General features: G+C 45.1%; 2 protein-coding genes across 4 annotated transcripts in view; both read left to right on the top strand.

Moving 5' to 3' along the window:
• Positions 1-3901, top strand: part of Cyfip2 (cytoplasmic FMR1 interacting protein 2) — a 119588-nt gene extending 115687 nt beyond the window's left edge. For 2 of the 3 annotated variants that reach the window (XM_021211866.2, XM_029546425.1), the window contains one exon: positions 1230-1440. In XM_021211866.2, the coding sequence (XP_021067525.1) occupies positions 1230-1397 (168 nt within the window). In that variant the 3' untranslated portion in view covers positions 1398-1440. Of the gene's footprint in view, positions 1-1229; positions 1441-1731 lie in introns of those variants that run through there. The other variant, XM_029546424.1, reaches the window with a different exon arrangement.
• Positions 3902-25886: 21985 nt separating this feature from the next.
• Positions 25887-26877, top strand: part of Nipal4 (NIPA like domain containing 4) — an 18125-nt gene continuing 17134 nt past the window's right edge. Inside the window, exon 1 of the mRNA XM_021213649.1 lies at positions 25887-26001. Within this exon, the coding sequence (XP_021069308.1) occupies positions 25959-26001 (43 nt within the window). The 5' untranslated portion in view covers positions 25887-25958. The remainder of the gene's footprint in view (positions 26002-26877) is intronic.

The raw sequence follows: 26877 nt of genomic DNA, 5'->3' as shown, positions 1-26877 counted from the left end.
TAGTTCACTAGAACTTCATTGTATGCGAAACACAGTCCACAGATGGACCCTTGTGTTGCATTCACCTTTAGCAACTAGGAATAACAACAGAATTATGAACTTACACATCTTAGGCATCTTACTGAGTCTCTCGTTCAGTTCTTTTAAGTATACACTCAGAAGTCTAAGTGCTGGACCGTCTGGTAATTTTCTTTAATTTTTTTGAGGAACAGCCAAACTGTCTTCCCTGATAGGTGCACCATTTTATATTCCCACCAGCAACACCCAAGAACACAGAGTTCCGCACATCATTGGGTCTTTGTGTGTCTTCTGTGGAGAAATGCCTTTGAGTCTTTTAGTTGCTGCTTAAATTTTTCTCATATTTACTCCCTTTGTGAGCGTGTGTGTATGTTTGGAGAAGCCTGCCACAGCACATGGGTGGGGGTCTGAGGCCAGCATAATGAAGTCGGTGTTCTTCTCTTGACATGTGGGGTCTGGGGGTGCAACTGAGATCCTCGGGCAGAACTTATACCCACTGAGCCACCTCACTGGCCTTGGATTATAGCATTTATATAGATTCAGAATAACAGCTACTTGCCTGTTTTATAAATATTTCCTTTCATTCCATTGATGATATGTTTTAATGCACACAAGTCTTCATTTCCCTCTGCATTGGCTGTCAGAACCAAAAAAAAAAAAAAAAATCACTGCCAAATCCGACATCAATCACTGCCAAATCCAACATCATGGTGGTTTACTCCTGTGCTTTCTTCTAAGAACTTCATAATTTGACTCATGTTGAAGCCTTTTATTCATTTCCAACTTATTCTTGAACAGAGTCTATAATATAAGGTCTAACATTCATCTGCATAGGAATCCAGTTTTCCCAGGATTTGTTGAAAATGTTACCCCTGGCACTCACACATACTTCAGATGGTCTTGCCCATCCTGTTCAGAGTCATTTGGTTCAACACAGTTTGTTTCTAGTCTTACAGGTCTGTTTCACTGGTCTTTGTGACAGTACTGCAGAGCTTTGATTATAGGAGCTTTATTACAAGCCTTGAAACTTGCAAAAGTTATCAGCAACCTTTAGCGTTTTATTTGGGAACTGTAGAGAAGATCTTTTTAAAAAAAAAAGAAAGAAAAAAGGGGGACTATGACTCATGGAATGTCAGGAATCTGGATTGCAGCCCCCTCTCTGCCTCCCACTTTACCTCGATCCTAACCTAAGCTTTCTCGGCCTTCTACAGCCTCTGAAGAAGATGGCTGACCGCATCAGGAAGTACCAGATCTTGAACAATGAGGTTTTTGCCATCCTGAACAAGTACATGAAGTCCGTAGAGACAGACAGCTCCACCGTAGAGCACGTGCGCTGCTTCCAGCCCCCAATCCACCAGTCACTGGCCACCACCTGCTAGGTAGGAAACCGTGTAGACCTTCAACCTGGAGGAGGAGGAGGAGGAGGAGGAGGAGGAGGAGGAGGAGAAGCAGGAGAGAGAGAACACAGTGACCAGCCTGTAGCAGGTCCAGTTGACAGTGTGTGGGACAGGCCTGGAATGAATAGCAAACCTCCCCAACACATCTACCACTCCCAAGGGCTGGGCTCCCGCATGTTCTCCCATGATGTCTCCATGGTGGGTTCTCCATAGTGTAAATGAAAAAAAAAAACAAAAACACAGGGCAGTGTGTGCTTTCTTTTCTTTTTTTTTCCCACCTTAACTGTATTTAAGAGCTACTGTTTCCATCCTGCAGCTGCCCGCTCCATCTGCGATTACTTCCCAAGACCACCTCCCCAAATCGTAACCTCCTACCCGCTCTCTGTATTTGATCCAGCACTGTAGTCTTAGAGATGTAGAGGAGAAGAGTGTAGCCATAGCAGAGATATCCGCCTGGCCCATTGGCTACCTCGGCTTACTGGCCCATCTTCTGTGGCTCCTCCCTCCAGTTCCCTCGCCACAGCACTTCCTGCCTGTGATGTTAGGGATTCCACCACCAAAGTCTGATCCCTGGTGAACCAGGAAGAGGTTGCTGATGTCAAGACAACAGATGATGCTAACCAAGATCTTTTACAGCCTCCCTAAGTAAGACCCACCCTAGACCTTCCTTACAGAACAGCCCTAGAGAGAAGAAAGTAAGGCTTGCAAAACCACACCGCACTGGGTGAAACTAGGTGACGATGACCAGGCCTACTGTGAGGGAGAGAGCGCCATCAGCACAGGGCAAAACTCCAGATCCAAAGGAGAGATGTTAGGCCTTGTGGACAGCATGGGAAGATGAGGCCCTCCTGGTCCTCAGAGGCTTACACTGAACCACACGGGAATCCACATGGTCCGTCATAGCGCAACACATAGCATTCGTGAGTGACCAAGTCAGTGACTGCTTAACACAGAACCTAATCCAGGAAAATCCCCCAAGAAAGAAAACCTAAAGGGGTTACTTCAACTGGAGACAGGGTGGCAAGGAGGAAAAACATCTTTGTCAACAAGCTTTCTATCCCCAGACCCCTCCCCTCAAAAAGAAGTCTTCTTTGAGCTAACTGGAATGTTCTCATGTCAGCTACTAAAAGAGTCTTGGAATGTTTTATTCTTTTACTCTCGATGTCCTGGTCTCTTCCTTTTGCTCAAGCTCAGTGCTGGGGTAGAGATTCTTTCCTGGGGGTGTATTAACTTCTATGTTCCAGACTAACTAAAACACCCCTGAGCAGCCCCCCCACGTATAACACATCTTTAAAGAGATTGCCCAAGTCTCCATACAGAGCTGGTCATCTGACCTACAGAGAGAGGACATAGCCCTGAGCCCCCCAAGACACAGCAATGATAGACATTCCTCTACCAGCCTGGGGAGGATAGAAAAAGACAGGGGTAACCATCCCCTGCCCCAGGAAGATAACTGTTATCCATCACCGTTTTTTTAACCACACAGAGAACAGAAGAGATGTGCATAATCAGCACTTTGCCAGACAGGGCCATGTACCCCAGGGAGGTCACATAAATTAGAAGAACCCTTAAGGATGGCACACCAGAGTGTTCATTTCTGGACACTAACTTTGAATCTCTGGGAATAGGGCCGGAAGATCTGTCCCTTCCCAGATATATCACTGCGTATCACAGACTCAGACCTTGCTGTAGATTGGACAACTCCGCTAACTCTGGGCTCTGTGGTCTCTCTGAGCAAGAGTAGGAGCATCTGTAGTGTAGGGATGTGGTTTGAAACGGAAACTGTCCAGTCGTCCTGTCTGGCACTGTTAATTCCTAGTCTGGTCATTTTTCAGTGACCATAGCTGTATCCCAGATCGTCAGCTCTGGCTGGGGACAGTGCGTGATAAACAGATTTTTCTCACTTAGTCCTCCCTCACTGCTCTGTAGAGATTTGGGCTGTTCACTTCATAAGGCCGCCTTCTGGGCAGCTCATCCCTCTTACCTTGCACTCCTGACCCCAACAGTTGACCCTCTGGGAAGAGTCACATTCTCCTCAAGATATTTGATCCCAATAAATTGAGGTCCTCGCTTTGAGGACGGAGATTCCATTTTTGCAGCACTTGGCTGCAAACTCTGGACAACTTCAATGCTCTTTCCTCTCTAATGGTCCTTGCCCCCCCCCTTTGATTTTTTTAATGTATTTAAAAATCAAGAAAAAGGCTTAGATTTTAAAATGTTTTAAAAAAGAATTCTGTTTCAGAAATTGTCAAATGTGTACCATATTTGTATTAAGAGTTGTTGGGGATTTTTTTGTACAATGAATTTACATTTATTTATGGTGAACTTATATTTACGCTTGTGATCAAATAATGATGTTAAATTCTTAAATCCTATTTGCTATGCAGCTGAAGATGATATTTTGATTTGTATTTTGGGGGTACCTGTGTTGAGTTGATAAAACATTTTCATCTCCATTAAAACTGCTTCCAAACCAGTTAAACCAGCATCTTTGTCCTGACTTCTTGGCCACATTCCAGTCTTCATTGATCTATGGAAGCCACATTAAAACCAAGGTCTAGATAAAGTGAAATAAAATGGAAGAAAATTATAATATACCACATATATGCACCCTAAATTAACAGATTATTTTGTTTTCTACCCAAATGAATTATAACTTTAAAAAATAAAACTAGTAGTGAAGCACAGCTTTGACTCCAGCACTCCAGAGGCAGAGGCAGGAGGATATCTGTGAGTTCCAGGCCAGCATGATCTACAGAGTGAGTTCCAGGACAGCCAAGGCTACACAGAGAAACCCTGTCTCGAAAAACCAAAAATTAGGTAGGTAGGCAGGCAGACAGACAGACAGACAGACAATAAAATAAAACTATTTGGGGTTTTGGAGGTTGCTCAGTGGTTAAAACATTTGCTGAGCCAAGCATGAGGCCTAGCGTTCAGATCCCCAGGAACCCACATAAATATCAGGTGCGGACAGCTCTTCATCCATAACTCCTGCTGCTGAAGGTAGAACAGAGAAACCCCAGAGCAAAGCAGCTAGTGAGTCTACCATGAGCTCTGGATTTGATTGAGGGACTGAAGGCTAGAGAGCCTTTGGGTATGATTCACGGTATCAACTCCCAGCCTGCATATGCACACACTTTTACACATGAGTGTGACCACAAACGACACAGACAACATCTACAGATGCACACCACCCACAGAAGTAGTTTTGAGAGAAAAGAATGGAAACTAATATGTGAGGATGCTTAATGTATATAGGTGCCATGCTGAATCTAACCATCCTTTCTAAGCATCTACCGTCACTGTGTGGCACACATTTTATGCACCAGAAGTGTGGGAGGCTATTTATTTTCACACAGATGCCAAGTAGCAAAGCTGGAATTTGAAGAGAGCTCTGAAGCCTGGGCTCATTAGCTCAGACCAGATTCCCCCAAACTAGGTTTGAAAGTTTGGTCCCTGGGCTTTCAGGGGGGGCTGGGGCGGTAAGATTGATCAGAGTCTGGTATCAGGAGGGAACCAGCAAGATGGGTCCCCAGGTTCAAGCAGGACTAATGTCTGGAAAGTCATTGCTTTTAGAGAAAGCATTGATTACGTAGCAATTAGAAGGATGTGTTTCAACCAGCATCTGGGACTTGGACGTACATTTCAGTCTCCCCAGATTTCCTAATGACCATCTATTCCAGCTGCATGCCAGAGCCATGAGTGACCACTGCCGTGACGTGGGCCAAGCTTCAGGCTCCCAGGACCTTGGTTTTCTACCGAAGCTCCCTTCTAGCCATTGTTCTAGATGACTTCCCAGCAGTGTCCTTTGAGGGGCCTGGTTACCAAACACAAAATTCTCCCAACTACCTAAAACTTGGTCATTTTGCATGGCTGATTCCTGATACTGCCATTCATTTGAACTAACGTGTCTCCATCACAGTTATTTCCAAAGAGATGCTTAAGAGAGGGCTGTTTCCTCAGGACTGCAGGTCCCAGTGTAAGGATGCGACTCTCAGGAAGTCAACGCCAGCCACAAAAGAAACTGATAAAGCTCTCACAGTCAACCCAAAGAAAGAGGTCGATATGAAGACTTCTGAAAGTTCTCTTTAAGGAGTTCAGGGAACTACAGGAGTAGACAGACAAAACCGTAAAACAAATGTGTGGAAATACATAAACAAAATAGAACAGGGCTGAAGGTGGGGAAGGGAGGGGGAGAATGAGTGAGAATGTTCAGCAAACATTTGAAAAAAAAAAAAAAAAGGTAAGGATCCAAACTTCCCTAATCTGAGGAGGGACACCAGCATAGATTCAAGAAGTGTAACGATCCAAATCCAAAAAATAGTTCAGCAAAACCGAGAACATTCTAAGTATTAAGAATCAAAGCCAGGAAGTGGGGAGGTGACTTCCTCAGTAAATGTTTGCCTCTCAAGCATGAGAGAGAGAAAGAGAGATCAATGCCAAAGGGAAACGTATTTGTGAACAGAAAGAGATAAGAAAACATCACATAAAAAGTCAACACTTTAATTATGAACAGGTTTCCCACCAGAAACTCTGCAGGCCAGAGACAGAGGGATAATATCTTCAATGTGTTGAAGCAAAAATACAATCTTGCTGGCCATACGTATTTAATCAATAAAAATTGGCTTTCTAAAATGAGAGAGAACACAAATATGCTTCCAAGCAATTCCTAGGAGGGAGTTTATTACCACTGCAGGGTTATGGAAATTGATAAAGGAATACTTTAAGCCCAAACAAAAGCCTGTTAACTCCTAGAGTCCACAAAAGCACAAAACAATGACATGAATCATTCAGAGCCATGTTCAGAATATTATGGGGTCCAATGGAAAGTCATTTCAGTCCTAGTCTGAAGTTTAAAAGAGGGGAAAAAAATAGTAATGACTCAGCTAAAGTTTCCAAGGGCTGTGTATTTCAGAGTGATAGGAGTCCTGGTATCAAACCCTCCAGTGTGGGAGTGATGATAGGCGTATCCAGATGTGGGCAATCAACATCAGGCTGTTAACAGCTTGGACTGATTCTCACAAAATGGTAACCACAAAGCAAAAATCTGTACCAGAAACGGAAGAAAAATCAAAAGAATTCAAAGCTACAAAATGCATCTAACCACCAAAAATAGAAAAATAAAAGATTTACCGAAGAACCAGAAAACAGTTAACAAGGTTTTAATAGGAAATATTTACCTAACAATAATTTGTCTTGAATATACATGGATTAAATTCCCCAATAAAAACCCTACGAATGAGCGGAATCTTTTTTTGTCTTTTGTTTTGAGACAGCATCTCACTATGTTTTCCTAGCTGGCCTTGAATGTGCAGAGATCTGGCCGCCTCTATAGAGTTGATATTAAGGGTAGGCATGCACCATCATGCCCAGGCTTAAAGATGTATGCATACAAGAGACTCACTTTGCTCTGAAAGATATATTGACAGAAAGTGTGGAAAAACATGCCACACAAATGGGAACCAAGGAAATCAAGGTCGCTTTATATGACAAAATGCATGCACACTGTTCAAAGACATGTCTGTTGACTTTATACAACAAAAGAGCTAGCTAATCATGAGGATGTGCCAAATGTAAATATGTATTCATTCAACCTAGCAACCTATAAATATAGATGACAAATATTAAAGGATCTGAAGGAGAGATAGATCACAATGTGGTATTAGTAAAGGATTACAACAACCCACTTTTAAACCCACAAGGAAAACGAAGAAGGAAATATGGGAATTAGGCAATGCTCTAAAAACTCCTGACAGATGTTATGTGTACTCAGCAGAAAAAAGAAAAGGCAACACTGAACAGCAGTACAAATCCCCCAAACACATCTTGAAGAAATTCTTGCAGCCTCAGATGCCAAAATTCATGGAATGCCAGCGGGGCCCTGAATGGCTGAGTGTGAGCATGCAAATGAGGTGGAAAATACAACCAATCGAGGAAGAGCTGCCAAACCTGGGAGGGGAGGGGAAGAACCCTGAACTGCTCAAGAGTTACTAAAAGGTCTAGTCTCTGTAGAAGTGATGAAACTTTAGTCAGAGGGGTGGGTCTGTCCAGTTAACATTACCCTTGCAAGCTGGCTGCTGCACCCTACTAGGGGTGGAGGAAGGGGGTGAGAGAAACCCTGTCTTAAAAAAAAAAAAAAATCCAAAACAAACAAAAACCAAGAAAGAACAAAAACAGAAAGTAAGAGTTGGATGGAAACAGCCTTTACCTGTGAGCATTATCTGGATAATGTTATCAAGGTATCTGGACAAGCCTGTACCCATGGCACTGACTCCGACCTGAACCCTAAGAGTACTTACTTTTTTCCCACAGACAGCATCCATCTGAAATTTAATAAGAGACATGGTCAATTATTGTGCCTCTATCTCTTTTTTTTTTTTTTTTTTTTTTTTTTGGATTTAGTGGAACAAGATCCAAAAGACTAAGTATTTTGTGGATCTACTCAGACATTAAACATTTAGCCAAACATCAAATTTTGCTTTCCGACAACTTTCAGATGCCAAATGCTATTGCTGACAAAATGTCACTGGGGTTAAATCTAGACACGCTAGAAAGTGCACTGGAAGGATTCAGTAACGCAACAGAACACCCTCAACTACATAGAGAAGTGTGGTCTTCAGAGAAAGTAAAATGCTGGGTACTGATTACTCAGCACACACGCTTCCTTACTATTGATATTACAAAAACTAAGGGCATCCACATTTATCAAATTTACTTCGAGGGGATTTAAACACTTTTTATATATACATTTTAGAAAACAAGTGTAAAATTTACAGAAAATATTCATGTGGGGATAATTCATATTGCAGTGAAACAATAAACAGATTAAGACAGCGAGATAAAAAATGTTTTGCACATCCGAGACTCCCCTTTGGATCATGCTGCTATACAGACTAGCCTTGGCATATTGTAAACCAAAACTTGCATGGCTAAAAGTGGTGAGAAAAACCGTCGAGCCTGTTGCACCTTCCAGGATTCATTATAAGATCCCAGAAATAACCATTTAAAAGAAGGAATCAAGAAATACATGTTCCTGTTGTAGCAATCGTCACATATGACCTTGTCACTGCAGTCAAACGTCCCATGTCATGTGCATGACTGACTTGTGAAGCTAAACATTGTTTTAAGACTCTTACTGGAAACTGTCCCATGTCAGAGCAGCTTCTTCAAGCTGAAATTAGTTTGTTAAAAGTCATCCAAGGGCCATTGTGACAAAGGTTAACCGTAGACTATGTTTAAAATCCTAATTATGATAATATTCAGTGGTGGCACCTTTAATTGCAGCACTCCAGAGACTGAAGCAGGTGGATCTCTGAGTTCATGGCCAGCCTGGTCTACAGAATGAGTTCCAGGAAACTGATGTCAAAAGAAGAGGGGGGGAGGGGGAGGGAGAGAGGGAGGGAGGGAGGGAAGAGCCGGACAGAGAATATTATAGGGCTAGAGAGATGGCTCCACAGCAGTTAAGATCATTTGTTCTTTCAACAAACCCAAGTTTGATAAATGTGGATGCCCTTAGTTTTTGTAATATCAATAGTAAGGAAGCATGTGTGCTGAGTAATCAGTACTCAGCATTTTACTTTCTCTGAAGACCACACTTCTCTATGTAGTTGAGGGCGTTCTGTTCCTAGTACCTATATCACTATATCAAATGACTCACAGCTGCAGTTGCAGCTCCAGGGGATCTGACACCGGCTTCTGGTCTCCAAAGGCATTCACACACACAATATCATATACACAAAATGCACAAACATACACCTACACTTGAACAAACACACACACACACACACACACACACACATTACTGTTGCTAACATTAAGAAAGGAAACACGCAGGGCTGAAGAGATGTCTCAGTGGTTAAGAGCACTGACTGCTCTTCCAGAGGTCCTGAGTTCAATTCCCAGCAACCACATGGTGGCTCACAATCATCTGTAATGGAATCTGGTGTGTCTGAAGACAGTGACTGTGTACTCATATAAATAAAAAAATAAATAAATCTTTAAAAAAGAAAAGAAAAGAAACACTGAGTGTATAGGAGAATGTAGAGTACATATTTTGAATCCAGCAACTCAGAAATACCTAAGGACTATTGTGTTTAATTAAATTGGATTTTTGCCTATACTGTCATATTGAAATCCTGATTTTACATCTACTTTACTTAATGTAATGAAGTGTCAAGTCCCAATGACAGCATATTTTATAAGTTTATTAGTTACTTGGAACATTTAATTACTTAGAGACATAGGGTATCTGCTACCTTTGTCCCCGGACACTGCCACATTAAACAGGATAGAGCCTATGGTGGGAAAGAGATGAAGACACTCACTTGATCCGTGGAGGAGGCAAGTCACCAACTCCCACTGCCAGCCCCCACTTCCATATGGTTTGGTTTATTCTGATTTCCCCCGCCTAAGCTTCCTCCTGTTGTGATTCCCACTGGGTCCCAGATGCCCTGCTGTCTAGCTGCTCCAGGCTTCCTGCAGACAGGGGAAAGACGGTGAGATTTCCCTGGGAAAACATGCTGCCTGGTGCTGTCAGAACAAAAACCAGGCTGCCTGTGAACTCCACCCTCATTAGTCTGAATAAAACCCAGCCGGTTCTGCCTTTTGGGGTTTCCAAAGGGCAGGAAAAGGAGAAATCAAAGAGAGCCAGTTGTATAGGTCTTACAGCTCTTTCTGGTAGGGAGCCAAGACTTCGGGTGAGCTTGAGAAAGTGAAACAGGTTCAACTGTGTCTACTACAAGGGTAGGGTTGACTGGGTAAGACCGAGTGCAGCTACCGGCCCCCTACCAAATATTCTCATTGACCCTCCTCCCTACAAATGCCAATGTCATCGCTCCATTTTATGCACAAGGACCCCAAAACAAAACACAACAGAAGTTTGGCAGGTTCATCGTTGGATTTTCTCAGTCCTTCTGGGGGCCCAGGATTTCTCCTTGCTCCCTGGACCCTCAAACCTGCCTCAGTCTACCAGAAATGTCACCTCACCCCTCCTTGTCTGGAGAGATTGAGGTCTTCTGTTATCCTTCCGTAATTTTCTTCTGCTGCTCCAAGGAAGGAATAGCTCCAACCTCTTTGTCGTTGGTCTTACTCAGCGGGAACTTTCAACCATTGAATCAATGCAATTCTCAAAAGCACCATCTACCTCTGTCTTCAGCACCACGGACACTGGGTGGCATAGCATAAATGGTCCTCTTGTGTCTCATGACTCAGTTTCCCTTAGCCGCTTCTACTCACCTCTGACCAAAAGCTCGCCTTGTACTTGATAGCAATAGGGGACCTACCTAGAACAGCAGTCAGCATCAGTGAGAAGAGCAGGGAGGGATGGACAGCTGGCGTGGACTGTGGGATGCAGGACGCAGAGTCTGTGAAGAAGAAGATGGAGACAGGATGCACAGAAGCAAACAAGAAAGGAAAAGATTCAGGTGTGGAATCTCATGACTCTCAGTCCAGCACTTGGGCGCCAGAGGCAAGTGATCTCAATAGACGGCTATAAGCCAGCCAAGGCTTCATAGTGACACGCTGCCTCAAAAATAGATGGATGGATAGATAGATAGATAGATAGATAGATAGATAGATAGATAGATAAGATAGATAGAAAGAAAGAAAGAAAGAAAGAAAGAAAGAAAGAAAGAAAGAAAGAAAGAAAGAAAGAAAGAAAGAAAGAAAGAAAGAAAAGGGGAAAGGAGCAGAGTGAGGGTGGTACTGATGTTCATATTTCTTTCTCTTGGGGATACATCTCAGCCAAGAATACAAGCAATAGAGAGCAACAATCTAGGTCGTTAGAAATTAGTAAGAGTTTTAAATCAGAAAACATTTTTATATATTTTGATAATATTTTTTCCACTCCCTCAGCACCTCCCAGATCTTCCCCACTCCTTTCTACCCACCCAACTTCATGTTCTTTCTACAACAATAACTACAACTAGAACCAAAAGCCAAAACAAGCAAACAATAAAATGAAAACTTTCAAGACAAAAAGAGAATCCATCTTGTGTTGGCCTCCTGGGAAGGGGACCTACCCTAGAGTGTGGTTGATATACCCAGTTAATTTTAAAAAAATTTTTTAAAGATGATTTCCTCTTTGCCAAAGGCTATCTTGCAAATAGTTTCTTGGTTAGGGGTGGAAACCCATGTCCATTTCCCCTTCTCAGTGCTGGGATCCCATCTGACTTGAACTTGTGTGTGCTGCCACAGTCTCTGTATGTGTGTCAGTTCTACTGTGTCTTGAAGACACAATTTCCTTGGCATTATCCATCAACACTGGCCCTTATTCTACGAACTCTTCTGCATAGATCCCTGAGCCTTGGGATTAAGAGCTTTGATGACTTCCCATTTAGGACTGAGGACTCCATAGTCTCTTACCCTCTGCACATTGTCCTGGTCACTGTTTTAATTCCCACCTACTTCAAGAAAACGCTTCTCTAATGAGGACTGAGGGAAGGCACTTGTCCATTTGGTATAGCAGTATGTCATTAGGAGTCATTTATTGCTATGTTACTTTAACATATTTAATAATATTGGGTTTTCCTCCAAGGCCCATGACCTATCCAGTCTCGGGTTCTTGACCACTTTAGCAGTGACCAGTATGGGTTTCATTTCATGGAGTGAGCCTTAAATCCAATCGAAATTGGCTGGTCATTCCCTTAATGTTTATGCCAATATCACACCAGTGCCTCTTCCAGGAAAGTCACTGTTACAGGTTGCAGGGCTTGTAGCTGGGTGATATTTCTCGTCAAGGTAACACGTAGATACCTACCAGCATCATAAAGGCTGGTCAGAAGGGGGAGAGGCGTCTAGCTGGGCACCAGCTTGTCTTCTCTATGTGTAAGTGTTGTCTTCAGCGACAAGGCATTAGCATCAGGTTGTGGAGAACGATCCATAGCCTTGGCAGTAGAGTGTAATGTTTAGTGGGGTCCACGGTCCCTCTTTGGCCAAAGACTGAACAGATGTGACCATTCTTGGCACTGGAGATTGTATTTGTGGGATGGGATGTTTAGGTGGGTCATTGTCTCCCTCACTGTATGGGATCTCCATTTTGTAGATGTATATACTTAAAAAAAAAACTTGTACAGTAGTGGTTTTCCGTGTGTGTGTGTGTGTGTGTGTGTGTGTGTGTCTTCTTTAGTGTTAGTTGTCCCTCACCCCTGCCTTGCCTCTTCTCAGCTCTCCACTCTCCAGTCCCCTCCCCCTTTACCCTCCCCCGTTTTCATCTAGATTCTCCCTAACACTGTACTCTATTTCGCCGTCCTTGGGAGATCCTTTCTTTCCTCCTGGTCTCTTACAAAGAATCTATTTAACCTCTGTGGCTTTCAGAGTGTAGCACACCTATGGAAAACTTAAAAGCTAACAGAAAACATAATGAGCAGGTTCTTAATCCCAGTGAGCACCTATTTTCTTATCAACAAAGATGGCTCTGCCAGAGCCTGACAAATACAGAGGAGGATGCTCACAGCCAACCGCTGGATGGAGTGTGGGGACTCCTGATGGAGGAGTTGGAGAAGGGACTGAAGGAGCTGAGGGGGTTTGCAGCCCCATGGAGGGAGCAACAGTGTCAACAGGCCAGACCCCCTGGAGCTCCCAGGGACTGGGCCACCAACCAAAGAATACACATGGAGGGACCCATGGCTCCGGCTGCCTATGTGGTGAGGATGGCCTTGTTGGACATCAGTGGGAGCAGTGGCCCCTGGGCCTGAGGGGGTTTGAGGTTCCAGTATAAGGGAATCCCAAGGTGGGATTGGGTAGGTGAGTGTGGGGGCACCCTCACAGAGGCAGGGGAGAGGGGATGGGATGGGGGTTCTGGAAGGGAGACCTGGAAAGGGAATAACATTTGAAATGTAAGTAAAGAAAATATCCAATAGAAGAAAGAAAGAAAAAAGAATGGCGAAGTGGTGGCACCTCCCTTGTCAGTTACTGCAGGACTTCAATGGCACAGGTATAGTGGAGACAGAGAACCTCTTGAAATTCCTCTTTACTTCACAGCCAAGTCGTGATGGTCTGTCTCCTTCTCCTCAGAGTTTCCACTCTGGGCAGCCCAGGGAAGGCTAAACTTTATCTCCGACGTTCTCACTCACTTCTAGATTCTAATCCATCTGAAACTTTCCCCATAGATTCAAAGACCTACCAAAAGCAAACTGATTTGGGAGGAACATGGATGACCACAGGAGACAGCCTCTGAGAGAGCTGAGGGGGAAGTTTCCCCATCCTAGCCGCTCCTCAGTGAGCACTCTAGCTAACAAAAGAAGGCCACAGTTTGTTCTCCAGACCCAAGACCACTCTTCCTTGTTGGGACCTTCTGAGAATACATTTCCTGACCAACAGGTAAGGCAAGGCCAAGCAAAGCCTTTACTCCCTGAGGGTGGGGGTGAGTTGTTAAGAAAAATGGACTCACTGTGACTTGAAGCATTTCCCAAACCCCAACTTAACCCAGGCCTGGCTTTCCCACCCTTTCTGTCTTCAGAGGAGAGTGGCCAGAGACAGGCGCATCGACTCCTAGCTTCCTTATCTCCAGGTTCATTTTCTTCATCCTCCAAATGCGACTGATACTCCAGATGTTCCCTGGGGATTTCTCTCCCAGACAGTATAAGGTTTTCCAAGGTCAGACAGACTGTGTATGCCTTGGGGGATGTCGTGAGAAACCCTGAAGGAAATCTCTCACCTCAGGAGGCCCCAAGCAAATTCCCAATATCCGTGAACATTCAGAAATAGTAAGCCAACATCTTCTTCAGACGGTCACAGACGGTCTCAGATTCTCCAAGGGAAGGGCTAGAGTGCCCTTGGAAGACTCAGGAAAACAGCCTCCACACATTCTCAGGGAAAGGGGAAATGAGAGAAGACACAATATTATATTACTCCCCTGCAGCTGATTTATCGGGTTCCTTCAAATGGAGTCGCTTGAAGCAACACACATTTATTTATGGAGAGCGAATAAATAAATAAATAAACCGCATCATCTGGCCCAAGCATGGGCTAACATCAGGGTGTGGGGACGCCTACTTTCCTCTGGACACATCAGGGCAAAATCTGTACCTGGTTTGCTCAAGTAGAGGATGCTTGGCTGTGGCCACATCACTTCAGTGAAGGGTTGTGCCCTCCCTGACACTCCCTGACTCTAACCCTTCTGACTCCTTCTTTCCAAGGCCCATGTGACTATATTAGGGCCACCTTGAAACCCAAGGCTACTGGTCCATCTTGAGATACTCAGTGTAAGTCTTACAAGCTTGGCTGCTTAAGTATGACCTTAGTAAGGATGACACCATGAGGCACGTCAACATGGAACGGGGAAGCTCACAGTGTCCCAGCAGCAGACAAAACTACGCGTAGCTAAGAAATGCTGAGAATGGGAGAAACAGCCTTCCAAAGGGAAGAACTCACCAACTGGTTACCCAATGCCAGACGGTCAGCTCTAAAGCCATACACATGCAAGCAACATTGTACAGACTGAGAAGGATATGTAGGAATGTAAAAACTCACACAAGTAGATACATAACATACACATATAAATATAACAACAATATTTTTTAAAAGGGCCATGAATTTCAGAACTGGACAAGGAGGAGGTAAAATGGGAGGATTTAGAGGGAAAAGGGGAAGGGGGAAATGACCTAATTATATTACAATAGCAAATAATAAAATATATATTTTAAGGATACTCAACACAGCCATGCAAAGTGTTTTCATGGTGTAAGGGAATAGGTTCCATCAATTCAGATTTGGACACAGCGAGGGGAATGTTGACATTCAGCAGAACCAAAAGCCCTTTGGCAAGAATCCTCTTTAGAGAGTCTGAGCTTTCAACCTAGCAATTCCAATTCTAGAATTTATCCTACATATATATAAAGATACACTACCTGGAGGCTGGAGAGATGACTCAGTAGATAAAATACTTGCTGAGCAAACATGAGGATCAGAGTTCAGATTCCTGTATGCAAGTGCGCGCGCGCGCGTGCGCGCGTGTGCACACACACACACACACACTGGGAGTGGGTGGGTGTTTACTGGCCTGATCAAACAGCAGCCATCTGAAGGCCAAGAAAAGGATCCCTGGCTAGCTCGTCTAGGAGGACCAGTGTTCTCCTAGAGATTCAGTCCCACATTTTTCTCCTGCCTCAGCTCCAGTTTCCTGCTAACGAAAGAGGATCGTATTCAGTGGCTTCCGGAACTCTGTGGTCACACATAACTGCAATTATCTCCTAGGCCCATCACTGACCAGGTCTGGGATCTTGGACGAGGCTCTTACCTTCAGTAAACAAAAACTGGGAACCCATGAAACTGCACCTTACTGATAGTTACAATGTACACATGATGGTTAAAATGATACCAGTACCACACAATGAATGGCTGGGTTCTTGTTATTAATAGCATCTTTGCAGAGAAGCCACAGGATCCAGAGGTGGTCCTTGAGTTAAGCTCACCACACACACACTTCTTACTGAGTGTCTGGTACTTGCCTCAGCAGCAGTGGTACAGCTCTTGGTACCTGTGTTAATAATGCAAGGATGATGAGACTAGGTGGTGATGGGCACATCTTTAATCCCAGTACTTGGGAGACAGAGGCAGGCAGAGCTCTGAGAATTTGAGGCCAGACAGGTCTACAGAGGTAGTTCCAGGACAGCCAGAGCTACACAGAGAAATCCTGACTCAAAAACACAACAATGTATATGTTTTTAAATTTTAAGTTTTATATAAAAATTTTAATATATATGTATATATGCACACACGCGTACACACGTGTGTGTGTGTGTGTATGTGTGTATGAACTTCCAAGTGTATGACCTTTCTACAGTTAGAGAAAAAAAACACGAAAATAAGTCAAAATATTTTTGTAAAAGTGGGATGTTGTTGATATTGAAGGAATTCTCATGCCTTGCTAAAATTTCTAGTGGGTTATGGTGGTGCACATCTGCAATTCCAACATTCAGGAGGTAGGGGCAGAGGATCAGGAATTCAAGGTCATCTGATGGCCTAAGCAAAAATCATACCATGTCTCAAATGAACAAATGAAAGAGATCCAATGTTCTTTAGGTAGTATGAGGGCTGGCAGGGAATATTACCTGCTGCGTAGTTACAGCCTACGCACCCCTGAAACCCCACACTAGCACCTGTCACTGTGGTCTGTGGAGTTCTGCCTCCAAAAATGTACAATTAAATATAGAAGATACATTTCCCTTGGTCCAAAAGCCAAAGAGGTTGAATAAGCCCTGTCTCCCTGGGGCAAAGCAATGTTTGTATCCTTTCAGAGCGGTGGTGGTGATTTCTGTTAGATCTGGGGCCTTCAAAATGTTTGATGGTAACACTGTGACCTTCCCCCAAGTGAAGACCTTGTGTCACTGGCTCTACCAGGGTTTGACTAAAGATCAACCTCTCCATGGAACAGGGGGTCTGAAGGCGGAAGGCAGTAGGCACAGAAGCACTAATATTTAATGGGGCGGTAACAAATAAACAGTTACATTTTTTGAAGAGCAAAATGTAGATAATTATCACTAGTTGAGTTTAACTGGACTGGGGGGAAAAAATGTGTGTTTTCTGATTGGTCCTCAGCTTTGGTCTGCAGTCAATCCTGAGACAGAAGGCTCTGTGCCTCTGCCCCTGTAGGTGAACTCTGGGGTCCTGGCATCTGTGATGAGAGGAGGCAGGTTCTGGACCTTAAAGGGGATGCTTACACCCCAGTGCCTCACTTGGTTAGCCCTGAGGAAACCTCAACCCACGCTCTGGATTCCTGCAGGACCTCTCACGCAGGTCTAGCATGCAAACCTGAATTACCAGTATGACGGTGAAGGCAGAGTTACCCAGCAGTCAGTCAGCCTGGGGCTCTTCCCACTATGGAGCTGCCCCACGGTGTCTCTGTGTCCATGGAACCCGGAAGGAGAGGCCTGGAGAGGGGTGCATCTGGAAAGGCAATCAGACCAAAGTTTAAGCGTCATCATGACCGGGATGCTTCCCAGAGACCTGAGTATTCAGCCTCTCTCTGGCCACATCTTATTTTCTTTATGCCCCACTGTTACATTCTGTTTTGTTTTCTCTTTATTTCTCTGCTTGTTGGTGTGGCACACCTCCCCCATTCTAGATCCATGAGAACAAGTCCCTTCCCTGTTGTGACATGAATTTGCCCCTGGTCGCTAGACTAGGGCCCATAATACACTGAGTGAATGCTAACTAGATATTAGCTAGTGTTCCTTTGCATGTCCCAGCAGGCTTCAGAAGTAGAATTGCCTTCACTCAGAAGCTACGATGACCTTCGTGTAACAAATGAGAAACACAGACTGAGAGGAGTTATGTGACTGCATCAGAATCGGGCCCTGAGGAAGAGACGTGGCCTGAGTTTGATGCCAGAGCCCTCTGGTTCAAAAGCGAACACCTTTGTTTTGCGCAGTCGTGCCTACCCCTGTCTAGTTTTCTAAAATGACAACTTCAGCATAGATCCCTCTGTGCTTAAATGAGGGGTGAAGAGGAGAAATACAGTTCAGAAAGATACATTAGTGCATTCCCATCTGAGTCCATTGGCCACCAAACAGACCTCACCAGAGCTGCCTTCCAGCCTGTGGCCTCCCTCCAACAAGGCTCTAGTGGGCCTTGCAACCAAACAGTAGCCCTCATCTCCAGCGTCATGGACATGCAGGTCAACTACATTTTATTTGAAACCCCAGGAGGCATGGTGGCCATTAATCTGTTACTTGGTGCTTGGTGCTATTGGACATATTTCGTTTTGTCAGTTGTTTAACCACCACAGGAGTCGCACTAGGTGTATACCGTATTATCTGCAGGAGCTGCACTAGGTGTATACCATATTATCTGCATATATCTAATGAGCCAAGGGAGGCCCGAGAACATTAAAGAAACTGCTCTGGAGTACACAGCTACAGAAACTGGATAAGAAGAACATTAAGTGTAGGCTGCTGACTCCGGCTTTCCACGGGCTACCCTACAGTTCAGTGAAGAATCTGGCACTTGCACACAAGAGTAGGCGCCACCAGGAGGCGAGATGGTTTTGGGCCATGCATGTAAAGTTTCTGGGTGTGAATGACTTCACATGCATAAAGGGACAGGAATCAACTTCCCCTCCACTGTGCTCTTAAGAACAGGCTGTGAATACCATGTGACAGGATGGGATTTCATGACCAATTGGATTTGATATAGTTAAACTAAATTAACCAGGAGTCTAGGCCGGTTCAGTGCCTTTAACACACTGTGCACTGGGCCTAAGACAGGGGAGGAGGGTGTAGCATTCTTCAAACTTTTCCTGAACACAGAAAGAAGTTCTGCTCCCGTTTGTGAAACCCAGAGTGGAAGGCGTGCATTAGAGACACTTGGCTGGGGTGTAGCTCAGCTGTCTCGAAGCTCCGCAAAGTTCTAGCTTCTACCAAAGGTTCTGCATCGAGAAATTCCCATTGCTACAATTCTGTCCGTTGGGGAGAACAGAATATCTTATCTCTTTTAAGGTCTCCACAGCAAAGCAAGGCGCAGTACAACCAAAGTTCACTCAAGGGAACCAATAATGAGTTTACTAGGCTTATCTTCAGAGTCATGGGAGACCTTAAAACCACCACACTGGACAGTCTGTAGCAGGTATAGATAACGAATCTTCATGCCTTTATAGATGGAGTCCCCTCCACCTCACCCTTCCCCCACCTGTATCCTCCAGCTTTCGAAGAGAGCAAGACATCACATACAATTAGGGAAGTGTTGCTTACAGCTGCTTGGGAGGGCTGGCTGGACATTCAGGTGTGGGCTCCCAGGCCTTCCCACCCTCTTCTTCCATCAGGGAACGTCAACAAGCCCAGCTGTGGTGCTCTTTGGCAAGCAAGCCTAACCAACCTCCTGAAGATGGCGACAGTGTGGCTTTGGACCATGGTCCTGTACAACAGTCACATACATTAAGCATGATAGCACTCAGGAGGCAAAGGGTGGGGGAGTAGAAGTTCTTGGCTACAAGTGAGTTCAATATCAGCAATGGGAAACACGGGGCAAGGCTTCCGGGTCTTTCTATGAAACAACAACAAAAGAAAGGCTGACTTTGAAGGTCTGTTTGTTGTCTGTCCACGTGACTCTCTATTTGGGGGGGGGGGGAAGGTTTGCCATCTACTCTCTGATTCCACTAAAAGGAAAAGGGGGGCTCTTAGTTCTTCATCCTCTGTTCATACGTGGGAAACCAAGACGCCATGAGAAGACATTGCCTTAAGTCCCATGTGTTAGTGGCCAAATAGAGAAGTCATGTCCCTGTCCTCTTTGCCATCCACCTCTCAGGCTGCATAGTCTCCAATGAGCTGATTAAGAACATGGTGGCTCACCGCGAAATTTGCATGTAGTGATGTTACCCTAATGTGGGACTGTATGAATATTAGTGATACACATGAGAAACCAGTAACATGCCAGTCGTGTAACAATAACACACATTAGTGACTATGATGTAGCTGCTTTTCCATAAGTTCTGGTAATCTTACCATCTTAAGCGCATTAGACTCTCTGTACACCCACGCCAAGGCCAAGCAATGCCAAACTTCCAGCTGCATGCCTCCGAGTGAGCCCTGCCCTCCTCGGTGATGTCAAACCCTTCCACATATAGGCAGATGTTGCTTGGCCTGAGAAGAGTGACCGGAAAACGTGTTCTGGAACCAGTCTGCTGGGTTTCCTCAGTCACTGTGTCACCGAAGAGACGTTACTTAATTTCATGAGACTCGGTTTTCTTATTTCTAAGCTGACACTAATAGCAGTGCCCGGTGCCTACGCCTATAACAATTAAATGGGAAAATGGAAGTGAAAACTTAATATGCTGACGCATCGTTTGAAAATGATCCTGAAATTTTAACTCACAATTTACCCTCAGATCAGCCAAAAAGAAAGACTAGAGGGAAGCAAGAGTGACCTGGGTGGCTTTCAAGTGTAGATTGTTACCAGTTACCCAAGCGAGGTTGATCATGATCTTGTCTTACTCTATGCCTCAGTTCCTCTATTAGCAAAACAAAGAGGTTGGAGGTGGTGAGCCCTTCTAGACAACAAACAATGGTTTCTGTATGGATCCTGTCTCCCCAGCATCCAGAGAAGTGGACCAGGAAGGGGCTGGAAAAGAAGGTTCTAGTCTCATCAAACCAGAGCCTTCGTTAAGAGAACTACTGTAAGAGAGAAAAATTTCCCAGTCCTATCCATTACTGTGCAACCTGGGAAAATCAATCCACCTCTCTTGAGTATTTTCTAAATGTCTGCTTGTCATAGCTACATGAGTAATTATCGATCAAGGGCTTAGTCCACAGGCAAAGCCCTCAGTAACAGCGTATTGATTGCCAGTTGTATGCAGACCCTGTTGTTTGATATAGTCTTATAGCTGGACCATGCACGTGTGTGAGCATTCCAGGCAGTATTTCCAGTGAAAATAAAGTCCTTTAGGAGAGTAGCAGCCATGCCATGGGCTGAAAAACTGCAGGCCAGCCTCTCCGTTACAATGGCCTACATCCCCACGGTTCCTAATCAGCCCAAAGAAGTTGACACCAGTCCTTGCCGTGAAGACCAGCTCTGCAGAGCTGAAGAGGACTGTTTCTTACCCAGGATAGAACCTGAGATGGCGAAGGGACCTTCCCATACGTTGTGTAGTGACCCTGGACCTAGGGCTTTAAGGCACTATATGCATTGGATTGAAGAACATCTACATTTCAGTCTTGATGCCACAATTTATGAGCTGAGTTTCCTAGGTGAACCTCCATCCCCTAACCTGGAAAATGGAGCTAAACACAGAGCCCTTTCCCCAAGGCCATTGCAAAGATTAAAGGAGTGCACACATAACGTATAGCAAGCATATAGCTAGCACTAACTGTACTCTTCCCTCAGGGGTGGTATTTGACCACACGACACTGAAAACACCCCAACAAAGGACATTTAGAAACATCCCAGTGACATGTGTGGAGTAGGAGAGGCGGTCTGGAGAGCTTGTCTGGAACTCTTACTCCTTGGCGCTCCCTCTGTCTCTCTGTGAGCTCCCACGGGTCACTTTCCTTCTGTGGTCCAGAGTTGTCTCATCTATACCAGCCCTGTGCAAGAGAAACACATATAAGCCGCTGAAGCAATTTAAACAGGTGTCTTCTTTATATATATATATATATATATATATATATATATATATATATATATATATATCAAAGGAAAATAAAGCAAAAGGAAAATTGAATACCTATTTCTCTCATTTCATGTATTTCTCATGTTATCTTCTCATTTGTCCTTTGAGATCTTAGTGGTTCTTACTTACAAGTTTATCTGGAGTTGTTGGGGGGGGGGGGTCACTAAAACCAAGGGCAGAAGGTGGATATGTGGGTGTATTCTTGGTAACCTGAAAGGAGAGACCAGATCTTGCTAAACAACTTACAGTGCACAGGAAAGACCCCTACATCAAAGGAGTGTCTGGTCCAAAAGCTTAACAGAAGCCGTTTGATGCTTGTAACAAACCCCTGCTTGGATTGGCTGCTTGTCAAGGGCTCGTTAGGAACATGTGGCCAGCGGCTGACACCTCTGTCTGTGCAGATCTTTAGTACCAACCCTTGGGCATGTACTTAGAAAAGTCAAGGTTTTAGAAGATGTGGCTTTAACATATTTGTTTCCTGCTCATCCTTAAATAACAGGGCAAAAGATTTATTGCTGGTTTACCAGTCCCTGATTGCCTACGGACAGAGCCTATCTGTCCCTAGCTCGTCAGACTCTTTCAAAGCCTCTACCCGCCCCAGGGAGACCAAGGCTGGGTCAAACAGTGAGCCCTGTTGTTCTTGATGGGGGAAGACAATGCTGCAGGCCCTGCTACCTGCCTGACAGAGCTATTGTGGCTTGAGCAGAAAAGGGCTTTGTCAGGATGGCAGCCGAGGAGCCTGCAGTTCAATAGGGCCCTTTATGTGTGTCCTGATAAGATTGCCCTGATGCCAGCCTTAAGCAGCCCTGCCCCCTCCTGGAGCAGATGGGGAGCCTGAGGCCCCACAGGGTATGGAAAGCCCTCCATGGGTCTCAGTCCTCTCTCCAGCTTAAAACACATCTTTACCAGAGACTGGGGAGGCCCACTGCAGCACAGGACAGACGTATTACTGAGCTCCATTCCAGACAAAAGGACATCTACCCAGGACCCTCAAACATTGTAGTTCCTCAACTGACAAATCTATATAAAACTAAATGTATTACAGAACACACGTGTCTCCCTCTCTCTCTCTCTCTCTCTTCACATCTGGGTACATCCACAGCAAAAATAATTTAAATATGCTTTGTTGTGTTTTTTTTTAAAAGTTACTAAGAAAAGCCAATAGATCTATGTGTTCTTAATACAAACATTTCCCCCAACACACGCACACACACACACACACACCAATGTGGAGTGGATATATTAATTAGCTTGATTGTGGTAATCTTTCACAATGTGTGCCTGTATCAAATCATTACATTGTGTTCCTTAAATACATGCCAGTTGGGCGGGAGGAGCTGTCTGAGTGGGTGAAGGGCTTGTTACGCATGCATGAGCACTTGGGTTTGGCTTCTCAGCACCCACGGTCATGTGTGGCAGTGCTTGCCTATAAGCCTGGCACTGGAGGGAGAAGGGAAGAGCAGTGATAGAAGGATTGATGGGGGTCTGCTGGCTCGGCAGATCAACAGAAGCAGCCCGATCCAGGTTCAGGGAGACACTGTGGCTAAAAAAACTAAACCACTGGTTGAGAAAGACACCAGAGGTCAACCTCTATCCTCCTGAATGACCGAGAGCACCCACACATGAATGTACACACACATGCATGTTCATACATGTGTGCACACACATGCATGCTCACACATGTGTATATACATGAAGGTTTTATTTGTCAATCATACCTCAACACAAATGGAAGAAATTTCAATGTTTAACCGGCGGGAAGCCATGTGTGTGTGCTTGTCTCTGTCCTTAGAACACAAGTGATTGAGTCTGAACGTGAGGAGGGTTGGGAGCTGGGCCAGGACCAGTGTTCCAGCCCGTTTGTACTGCAGAAATGCTGAAGTACAAGAAAAGAAAAATTCTCGTGTTGACTCTTCCCTCCGGGGTGGCGCGATAAGATGGAGTGGTAGTCTCCTACCCAGGCCAGTCATTCCAGTTTCTTGCACAGTGTTCTGATTCATGTTGATCTTAAAGATACTCAACCCTGTTCGGACTCTGGCTTCACACACATTCAGAGGGAGGCGGCAGATGGGACCCACAGCCTTCCAAGTGCTGTTCTTTCCGCAATGCCTCTGACTGCCCTTTCTCCTCCATCCTCTGCCTGTCCACCCCAACCCTGTGCCCCATGACAGTTCACACTCAGAGAAGGACAAACAAGAAGCTGGGTTACTGAACAGCAAGGGGACTGATCCTTAGGGAAAGCAGGGGCTAACCCGAAATGCCAGAGGAGGCCATGTGACCAGATAGGAAGCCACAAGCAAGGCGGACTGGGGGGGGGGGGTGCCTCTAAGGACTCAGACTTGGGAGCTCAGCAGGCTCTGGCCTTATTTCACTCCTCACAGGGACTAGAAAGAGCGCCTATCTCATAGGAAGCTCGATGAGACAATAACCGTGGACATTGCGTGTCCAAAGATGTCCTCGCTGCCACAGCTGACCTATTGCTCCAGTGCTCAGTCTCAAGTGCCAGGTGGCTTAGTGTGGCTGCTGACATCATAGGTTTTATCCTGGCGCTCTCTCTCAATTAATTAACTAATTAATTAATTTATTTATATCCTGACTGCATTTTCCCCTCCTCCTCCTCCTCCTGGTCCTTCACTCCCACCCTCCCAGCCCCATCCACCCCTCCTCCTCTTCTCTTGAGAAAATGGGAGGCCTCCATGGATACCAACTGTCCTTGGCATACAAGTTGCAGTAAGGCGAAGTGCATCTTCTCCTGTTGAGGCTAGAAGAGGCAGCCCAGTAGGGGAAAAGGGTCCCAAAGGCAGGCAACGGGGTCACAGACAGCCCCTGCTTGCGCTGTAAGGAGTCCCACATGAAGACAAAGATGTACTACCATTACATATGTGCAGAGGGCCTTGGTCAGTCCCGCGCAGGCTCCCCGGTTGGCAGTTCAGCCTCTGTGAACCCTTGTGGGCTCCATCCTGGTTCTCCTCATTCCCAGCTGACATTCAGGACAAGGTACCCGTTCCTTATGCTCAGTGTGATCTCTGTAGATAATAAAGATATGTACCCGGTATGGTAGACATGGGGGTTAAACGGGCTGGGTTTAGTCAGGACTTGGAACACTGCCTGGCTGGTGGCAAGCACTTCACAGTGTTTCCATGGCTCAGGCAGTCAGGGTCCTTCTGACTCAGTTTTAATGTCACCCGAAGAGTCAATACCTTTCTTGATTTTATCATCATCATCACCATCACTACTATTATTGTTATAGCCGTGTTGAGGTATTTTTTGACAAATAAAAATTGCAGGGCGGGCGAGAAGGCTCTGTGGGTAACAGCGCAAGCCTGCTAACCTGGGTTGAGTCCCTAGGGACATGGTGGAAAGTGTCGTGACTTACACACTCACACGCATACACACACGTGTGTGTAAGAAAGCTGCATGTATTTAAAGTATGCAATGTGGTGACTATATGTACATATATTATGAAATGAGTACCATAAACAAGCTAACTAATATACCCATACATCCCACATATTAGCACATACATATAGATTCCATCACTCCATATATATACATATATATACATATATATATATATATATATATATATATATATATATATGCCATCACTTTTGCACATAAACATTCTATCACAACTCTTATTATATAAACAGGTATGCTTATATAATTTTATTGTATACATATATATGTATATATATATATGTATATATATATATATATATATATATATATATATACAATTTATGAACAGTGATTTTGGAAACTATCTGCTTCTAAATGATTGGTCTTAGTTCGCTTCTCCTAGAACTATGTAAGAACAGAATAGCCTAATTCATTTGGACTGCCAGTCACTTCATTTCCTTCTTCCATTCAGCCTACCAATCCCCTGCCATCATCCATTCATGAGACACAAATATGTACTGAACATTTAAGGGCTCCCGTCACCCACAGTGCCCAGCACAGATCAGACCTCTAAGTTAGGCAGTGACTAGTAGACCAGGAGGATAAAGGAAGGAGGGGAGGAACTAAGTTCTCAGACCTTTCTTTGAAAATTCCATCTCCAAAAGTAGCTTCCTCTGTGCCATCCGGAGTGTATCAACTCTGCCACATGTGGGTGCTGGCATCCCGGAAAGGCGGGCCCGGGGAACCCGCCCCCTCTCTCTTGCCCCTGGCACGGGCCGATGACTCGGTGGCTGGCACTCTGCTGCGGTCGCACCCCAGAAGGGCATGAGCCCCTGCCCCAGAGTTGATTCCCCAGCTCCCGGTGTTGCCCAAGGCACAGGGTGACTCCTCCCGGAGGACCCTCCCCTTCGGGGCGCGCGTCACTCTCCCCACCCCTGGGTTCGGACCCCAGCGGCTTCTCGTGCCGGAGCCACACCGGGACAAGTCACGGCAACCTGCCCAGGAGCCGCGGACCTCGGGCGCCATCAGCCCAGGTCCCCATGGAGCTGCGGGTCGCCAACGCCAATGGCAGCTGCGAGAACGGTGCGTGCGGCTGTGCGGGGGACTTGGGTGGGCGCTGCGCTTCTCACCTTGTCCCCACCATCCTTGCCTTCTCCTCCTCACCTGCTGGGGCCGCAAAGCTGGGAAGGGGGTAAGGTCAGCATCATCTTCCCACTCGGTTCTCAAACTGTCCTGAAGTTCCGGGTCTGGCGGAGATGTCACCTCCCCAGTGGCAGCTGCCGGGAGCTGAAGCAACAGAAAGAAAAAAACAAACAACAACAACAACAAAAAAAACCAAAAAACAAAAACCAGAGCGCACGGGGGTAGGTGGCCTGTGAAAGGGGTGGGATAGAAAACTCAAAGGTAGTGTTGGCTCACTGCAGGCTAACTAGATAACCTGCTGACATCTTTCCATTACCTAAACCAGAGAGTAGAGGAACAAAGAGGCTCCCTATCCTGAAACCACACAACACATTTTGAAAAGGGAAAGAAAGGACCTCAGACAGTGCTCAGGAAATACCCTCGATTTTCTGGACTATTCTTTAACTATGTAGACCTTAGTCCTTCCCTGAACTATATCCCATTTAGTCCCAGAAACAAACTCTAATATGATATGCAGGCAGTTGTTTTATCTTTATTTTTTGTTATTTTAGACAAAGACTAGCTAAATTGTCCAGAAGAGCTTAAAATGTGTGATTCTCCTGCCTCAGTCCCTCTCAGTCAGGAAATGCAAGCCTAGGTCACTGAGCTTCGATTTTATTTTTATATTTACTTATTACTACTGTGCATATGTCTATGTGCATGCCTCTGCCTGCCTCTCTCTCTCTCTCTTTCTCTCTCTCTCTCTCTCTCTCTCTCTCTCTCTCTCTCTCTCTCCAGTGTGTTTTATCATCTGCCTACATATCCTCCCATCCATGG

Source organism: Mus pahari, chromosome 14 (genome assembly GCF_900095145.1).
Source record: "Mus pahari chromosome 14, PAHARI_EIJ_v1.1, whole genome shotgun sequence".
Classification (NCBI taxonomy): domain Eukaryota; kingdom Metazoa; phylum Chordata; class Mammalia; order Rodentia; family Muridae; genus Mus; species Mus pahari.
The sequence above is the reverse complement of the archived record's forward strand: the minus strand, read 5'-3'. Positions and strand labels throughout refer to the sequence as shown.